The sequence below is a fragment of the Castanea sativa genome, chromosome 11 (assembly GCF_040712315.1).
Source record: "Castanea sativa cultivar Marrone di Chiusa Pesio chromosome 11, ASM4071231v1".
NCBI lineage: Eukaryota > Viridiplantae > Streptophyta > Magnoliopsida > Fagales > Fagaceae > Castanea > Castanea sativa.
Genome location: NC_134023.1, coordinates 15,347,654 through 15,355,321, shown reverse-complemented (window position 1 = coordinate 15,355,321; position 7,668 = coordinate 15,347,654). Strand labels below are relative to the sequence as shown.

General features: G+C 29.9%; 2 protein-coding genes across 2 annotated transcripts; one reads left to right on the top strand and one right to left on the bottom strand.

Annotated features, from left to right (window-relative positions):
- Positions 1 to 1,372: 1,372 nt before the first annotated feature.
- Positions 1,373 to 2,368, bottom strand: LOC142617783 (heavy metal-associated isoprenylated plant protein 16-like). The gene is made up of 3 exons (XM_075790749.1): positions 2,157 to 2,368; positions 1,969 to 2,053; positions 1,373 to 1,875 (listed from the first exon to the last, which is right to left on the bottom strand). The coding sequence occupies exons 1-3, from the start codon at positions 2,160 to 2,162 to the stop codon at positions 1,568 to 1,570; spliced, it is 399 nt and encodes a 132-aa protein (XP_075646864.1). The 5' UTR covers positions 2,163 to 2,368; the 3' UTR covers positions 1,373 to 1,567.
- A 1,025-nt stretch (positions 2,369 to 3,393) lies between these two features.
- LOC142616133 (uncharacterized) lies at positions 3,394 to 4,038 on the top strand. Its single transcript, XM_075789016.1, has 2 exons — positions 3,394 to 3,423; positions 3,541 to 4,038. Exons 1-2 carry the CDS (start codon positions 3,394 to 3,396, stop codon positions 4,036 to 4,038), a joined length of 528 nt encoding a protein of 175 aa, XP_075645131.1.
- The last annotated feature ends 3,630 nt before the right edge of the window (positions 4,039 to 7,668 follow it).

Below are 7,668 nucleotides of genomic sequence, written 5' to 3'. Positions count from 1 at the left end.
CTTTATCTATCCAATAAAACTAGAATTAAAATGCCCTACAAATAGTTGGGTATTGTTCTCTTTTAGAAGGCAAGCACGCGGTTCTATTTTATGAAAAGCCAATGAATGGATTGTTGTGTTTTTTGGATACCCATAGGGGCATGGGCTTTCTTCAGTTTGTCCTCTTTAGTTGACCTAGTCATGACTGTATCTAAATATGAGAATTATAGTCATTTTATATGAGGATTATCAAATTTTCAAACCCCACCTACAACAACAACAACAACAACAAAAATCAACTGATTTTTTATTTGATATACAATGAGCAATCATCATAAAACAAACACCTTAAATTAAATTTTAATTTAGCATCATAATTCACACTAGGATGAACTTTCTATTCCCATGAAGAAAAGTTAAAGGTTGAAAGTAACCCTTTAACCTTTATAGTTGTGGCAAATGACAATTAAGATTACCTAGAAAGAGCTGGATCTCACCTTTTGAGCCTTTAAATTATACTAGTAAAGTATTCTGTCATATAAAAATTGCACTAAAATAAATAGTGAGGAACGTTTCCCTCAAGGGTCCCTTATGTCAATATTGGTAGTGGTGGGTATGTTACGTTTCAAATTAAACATAGAAGATTTTCTTTAAAATACAATTAGCTTTCATTTATAAATCCATATATGGGCTAGTAGTATGTTGGTTGAAGCATCCAAAGTAGAACAAATCTCACAAATAATATGACAGGATTCAATGAAAATGAAAATTTTATCAATCGGCGAAAAATAATCACTCTATGGTGTTGGTTCCCTTATGATGATGAATCCCTAATGTGGCCTTAACTTGATCTAGTTTTGTGTCAATCTTGAGAAATTGGATTGTATTTGACTATGTGGGCCTGAGTTGACCAATCTTGTTGACTGGCCTCATGAACTTGATGGGTTATATCGATGGGTTTTTGGCTAAACTTTATGAGCCTGAGATTAGCTGATTTTGTGGACTGAATTTTGTCAATTTTGTGGCTAAAATAACGAATTTTGGGCTTTGATTTTTTAAGATAAGTATGATCAAAAACCCAAATATGTGCAAAAAATTTCCAACCTATAATGTATAAAATTTTAAGAGATCTTTAATTTTACTTAGTAAATAACTTGGGATTGAATGACAATTAGAATTTGGAACTCCTTATCCCCGCTTTATTAGATATTTTGAGGTTGACTTGGAGGGTTAATTAGATGTCCATTTTCCACCAATTGCTCAATTTAGAGAATTTTCATTAATGCTATATTGAAGAAATGTATTTCAACAAAAAACCACATGCCCATTACATGAAAATAATCTCTTATACAGCACTCTTTCTTTATAATTTTATTATCACTTCATATCATGCTTTAAGACAAAATTTTCTCTTTTCCATTGAATGAGAACCATAAATAATCAATCCACACTTTTCTATACTTAAGTGCTCTTACTTTTGATTCTTAAATCAAATTCAATCTCAGGAACCATATGTCGAATCTAAGTTAAAGCACCTAAGAAAGAAACTCTACCTAAGTTTTAGCATCAAAAAATTCTTGCACATAGGTCACATAATATTGTAAGAGTTCTGGTTGTAACCCGCGACTTCATATGCATAATATGGTGCACCGGGTTGATAATAATATGGTACACCAGCTTGATAAGTTGGCCAAACCATTGATTGTATTCCAGATTCACTAGGTTTGGTCTCTTGCTTTGCTTTTTCCCCCTCAGTACTGACTGGCGAGACACTCGTTAACTCAGCAAATCCAACTTTCTTCCTCAGCAAAGATGTCAAGATGACTGAATCAATGTTGTCCCCGACAACAACAATCTGACTGCTGTCCTCACCTTGTAGAGAGACTGATTCCACACCTTAAGAACCCAAAAGAAAAACAATCTGATCATTAGTTTTAAATTCCTAATCAATTTTAACAATGACCAGATAAAAGACATGAAAATGAGTACCTTGTAGACCAACTGCAATCTGCATGGCCTTGGACCGAGCATTCTTTTTGCCATTATTTAAGGTGACCCGGATCACTACCTTTTGCTGCAATAAATTTTAGAAGTGTCAATTAATGACATAAAAATGCTTGGAAGTACATAAGGAACAGAAATTGTAAGTAATTGTTCATCATGGTATTCATCATTACCTTCATTTTCTTGGTGAGAGAGTTCAAATTCCTATCAGGGAGCTGCAGGGTGCTTTGTTTGGCTAGCTAAGTCCGGGTGTCGTTGCTTAATGTCAGAAAGAAACAAAGAGAAAGGGATATATTATCTCCGCCAGAGAGTTCAAAATCTTATCTGGGAGCAAAGTGTGTTTAGGTAGCTAATTATTCTGGGTGTCGTAGCTGAATATATATAGGCGTAACCGCGTAAGTTTAAGTTCACAGTTACGCTAATTGTTTGTCCTGTCCAGAAAGTATGGTCTACTACTTTATGAAACTTGCACGCGGTTTGCTTGACTTATAGTTGACGAGGTCAAATTCAAATATAAGGACTGCCATCATTTATGGACTCTGAAGTTTGATCAAGATCAACCAAATTTTGAAATGAATCCAGTTTAACCATGGAATGAATCCAGTATAAATTAAATAACATTTATAAGAAGAGCTATATTTTACACTTTCTACACCTTTTTTTTTTTTTAAAAAAATCCTTTTTACCAAAGAAGAAAGTAACTCATGTCATATTGAATAGTAACATTACAATTTTTTTTTTTTTTTTTAAAGTTAGATTGGGATAGAGTTCTACTATGATAAATTGTCACATCACATGATAATCCATTTTCTTTTTCTTTTTTTTTAATTTTCATTTGTTTGTCTTTTTAGACAAATAATAACATACTTTTATACATTACAATAATATTATCATATTTATCAATTACTAAAATTGCCCTAAACTACAACATCGTAATAAAAATTTGAGAAACTGGTGAATGACTCTTATAAATTTAAGTAGAAAAGTGTTACATTTACAATGTTTTTATAACAAATTTTATGAAATAAATTATTACTGGTTCTCATTTAAACGTATCATTGATATTACTTTTTTCATCTACTAGTAACAATAAGCTACAAAAAATTTGTTGTAAAAATATTGATAGACACAACATTTATCTTTTAAGTATTATTCTTAGTCTAACTAAAGAGCACTGCTACTAACTCAACTAGTACATCCATCATAATTAATCTGCCAACCTTATGGAAAATTAAGTCAAATGTTACAACTTAAGATTAATGACAAATGGCCGTAGTAAAGAAAAAGTATTATTTATTTATTTTTTTGGACGTAATAGCGATTAGCACTAAAAAACGAAAGCATTGGATGATGTAGCAAAAAAAAAAAGAAAAAAAAAAAAGAGTATTATTCTTAGTCTAACTAAGAGCAATGCCAACCTTATGGAAAATTAAGTCAAAGGTTACAACTTAAGATTTATGACAATTGACCGTAGTAAAGCAATAGCTTTTTAAAAAAAAAAATTTAGTGGATGTAATAGCGATTAGCACTAAAAAGCGAAAGCATTGGATGATGTAGAATAGGAAAACTAGCAGAAACTTCTCAGTTTTCAAGCTTAATTTTGATGCAGCCTTGTTCTCGACCCTCAACAGTTCTGGCTTTGGAGCAATCATCCAGAATGAGAAAGGTGAGGTTATGGCAGCCATGGCAGCTAAGGGACCTGGGGTATTTTGCAGCGAGAAAACTGAGTTACGTGCATGTAGAAAATTTATTGAATTTGTTGTTGATGCAGACTTCTTTAAATTAGTCATTGAAGGGGATAATAGCTCTGTTATGAAAGTTATTTCAGCTATGCAAGATGATCATTCTATGCTTGGGAATGTAATTGGGGACATTCATCATTTGATTAGGAATTTACAATGGGTAAGGATTGAATGTATTAAGAGAGGGGGGAATTGGGTTGCTCATGAGTTAGCTCAATTTGCTAGGAATATTAGTCATGATTTGTTTTGGATGGAAGATGTTCCTCCAAGAGCTAGGGAAGCCTTGTACCAAGATTCTAATTTCTCTATTTAATTGAATGAAATGCTTCTGCTTCCAAAAAAAAAAAAATCTTTGGATTGGAACAACGTGCATCATGACATGACCCAATTATTGGACGTTTTCCTACGTACTCGTTTGATTGATATCCTTTTTGAAACCATACTTTTTAATTTCTAAAACAACTTCTTCTTCTTCTTTTCTAATGAAGGTTTTTTAAATAGTTTATTTCAAAAAAAAGAAAAATAAAATAAGTTGTACCAAATGAGTACCACAAAAAAAAAATTATTTTATTTTTACGTTGCTAATATTAAACTAAAAAACAAATATTCTTCTCAAAAAAAAAAAAAAAAAACATAATACAGGGCTTGAAATAAAAGTACTTGATAAATTAGAGCTATTCGGATATCCAAAAAACCTAGGGTTACTTGCCCATTTTGCAAGAGCTTGGGTTGCTAGCCTTCAAGATCATAAACTCTTCTTAAAGCCAAAGCTCTTTGCTTTATGAAAGAGTGACTATGCTTTTACCAACCCTCCTTGAGCATTTCAATTCTAGAGTCACTATTAATGCTAGTATTACATAGTTGCTCCAAATTTATGCATCACAATATAGTTTTAGAGCAATGTTTTGTTCACAACTTTTTCACAACAAATCTTTAGTGACATGTTATTATTAATTGTTATGGGTAAACAAACAAGTAATTTAAGTTTTAGATATAAATTAAAACCAATAACAATTTACCACCTATGATTTGTTGTGAAAGTATTGTAAAAATATTGTGGATATAGCACTTTCCATTAGTTTCATCCTCCATAACAAGACTAAGACAATTACCATTTAAGTCAAATAGTTTTAACAATTACAATCAAAATGAGAAGATAGACCTAAATGAAAATATATACCATGATAACTTATGTTAATCATATATGATGAAAATATTTAAATAAAGTTGATTTACATAATCAAAATATTTTTTTCCTCATTTAGTCAATCTGTAAATTATAAACTACCATTTAAAAGATATTGATCACAAGTAATATTCTCTAAACATTTTAGAACAATATCGTATCTATTATCATAAGTGGGTAAGAACAAATTTTCTAGCTCATGAAGATGCTAAAGTGCAAAAGAACTTAAATCTCTGTAAAGCATTTTTTTTTTTTCATTTTTTAATATTTAGTACCACAAAAAAGTAAGTCAATAGAAAATTTGTTCTATAACAAATAAACAATAAAGAAATAAACTCTCTAGAATAGATTTTTTTTTTTTTAGTCTTTTAAGAGTAGAAAACCTTTCCAAGAACATTATATTCTCAATTGATCACCACAAAGAATTTTTCCAATGGTAAGTTATCTCCCTTCAACTCCTCTCTCTCACTACGGACCAATTGATAATCTATCTATACTACTATTTAAGAGGTTTCCCTTATTTGGAATCCTCAATTTTAATACCCAAAATATCTTCAATCTATTCTCTTACAAGTTTTTCAACTAATAGGATAAATATGTTTTTTTTTTTTTAAAACTTCCAGTTGAATTCCACTTTCCATGTTTTACTTCTAAAAAAGTGCTTTTAATATGCCAATAACGTTTTCCACTTTTTCAATTACCAAATTCTTTTTTTTTTTTTTCCTTTTACTACCGATTACATTTAAATTTCATTTCTCAGGTTTTACTCCAAAAAAATGCTTTAATTTATTCTTTTTCTTTTCTTCTCCTTTTACAACCGATTACAATTGAATATTAAAAAACTACCTTTTAGGAATAATCGAAAATTTATAACTACCATAAATAAAATTTAAAAAAACAACACTAAAAAATAAAGAAACTTGGATCTTGGGGCCTTTCCTTTAAGAAAAATAAATAATAATAAAAAAAACCTAAGCCTTTTACCACAACAAAATAAATAAAAACTATTAAAATTTTGTACTTTGTTTTGTTATGAATCTGTACTAAGTACTACATTTTAGGACTATTATAAACAAATAACACAGCCATGTCCATTTTTCTCAAAAAAAAAAAAAAACCCACATCCATTTTTACTTCCATCAAAAATGTTATTCCATCAAAAATGTTACAGAGAGTTTCTTGGTTTTAAAGGTAATTGTTAAATCCTAAATTTAAGCTCTTTTTAACTACATGTAGTAAGTGGCTAAATTTTAGGATTGAAGATAAGTAGATAACTCCCATCAATAAATCAAAATTTTCTCTTAAAAAAATATAATAAACAATTAAGGAAAGATGTGTAAATAAAAGTTTGGATAAATGAAACTTTAAAAATAAAGTATTCTTTTCCTATTCTTCACTAAAAAAAAAATGTTTAGATATGCCCACAAAGATGAGACTGAATTTAGTACTGATAATATAAAATATATATATATATATATATATATGGATTTTAACTCAATATTGATGAAAAATTATTTTATCTGTAAATGCATAATACTCATCACATCCTTAGGATTTTTTTTTTTTTTTTTTTGTGATTGAATAATGTAGTAATTTCAAATTATAATGAATACAAATTATTAACCTTACCAAATAAAATAAAAAAACCTCTACTCAGAGGGTAGCGTGTGTGTCTATATATATATATATATATATATATATATATATATATATATATATATATATATATATATATATTTGGTATAGCATAAAAGTCTGGTGTGCAAGAAATGAGTCAATTGAAAATGTAAACCACGACCACTATCGACATAAGGGACCCCTTGAAGGAAAAGTTTCTTTTTATTTATTTTAGTGCAATCTTTCCATGATAGAATGCTTTACTACACTTAAAAGGACCTAAAGGTGAATACCAACTCTTTCTAGGTAATCTCAATTGCCATTTCCTGAGGTATAAAGGTTAAAAGGGTTTCAACTTTCAACTTTTCTTCATGGGAATAGAAGGTTGATCACTAGGATAAATTATGATGCTTAAATAGAATTTCAATTTATGATATTTGCTCTATGATAATTGCTTATTGTCATCAAACAAAAACATGAGTTTATTTATTTTATTTATTTATTTTTTATTTTTTGTAAACAGAGTTCAAAAATTAGATAATCTTTATATAAAACGACAATAATTCTCATATTTAGACACAATCATGACTGCGTCAATTAAAGATAAAGAACCAAAGAAAGCCCATGTCCCTATAGGTAGTCCAAAAAACACCACAAACTACTCATTAGCTTTTCAATTTTCATAAAAGAGAACTACAGACTTGCCTTCTAAAAGCACAATACCCAACTATTTGTAGTACATTTTTCTACAACTTTTACTGGACAGATAAAAGGTAGTCTAAATTTTTGTCTAGACTAAAAATGGGTTTATCCACCCACCTCCACAAAAAAGGTGAAAACGTTTCATACACTTCTCCCATTTGGATCCCTCTTATAAGCTACTTCGTGAATCTTGATTGCATAAAAAAGAAGTTGTCAAGGGCAAAAAAGTTTCCTTTCCGACAAATGAGATTTATGTTAGGTCGGGGGCCTAAATCGAAACTCGATGATGGGCCTGATGTACGGCCCAAAGGCTATCGGCGAAGATCCAAATAGTTCACTATATTTTCATGCCTTGGGCCTAGATTTGGACTTACAAGAATGGCTCATAAACAATTCCTACAGCAGATACGTCAGCGTGGTTAAAAAGCGTACTGTAAG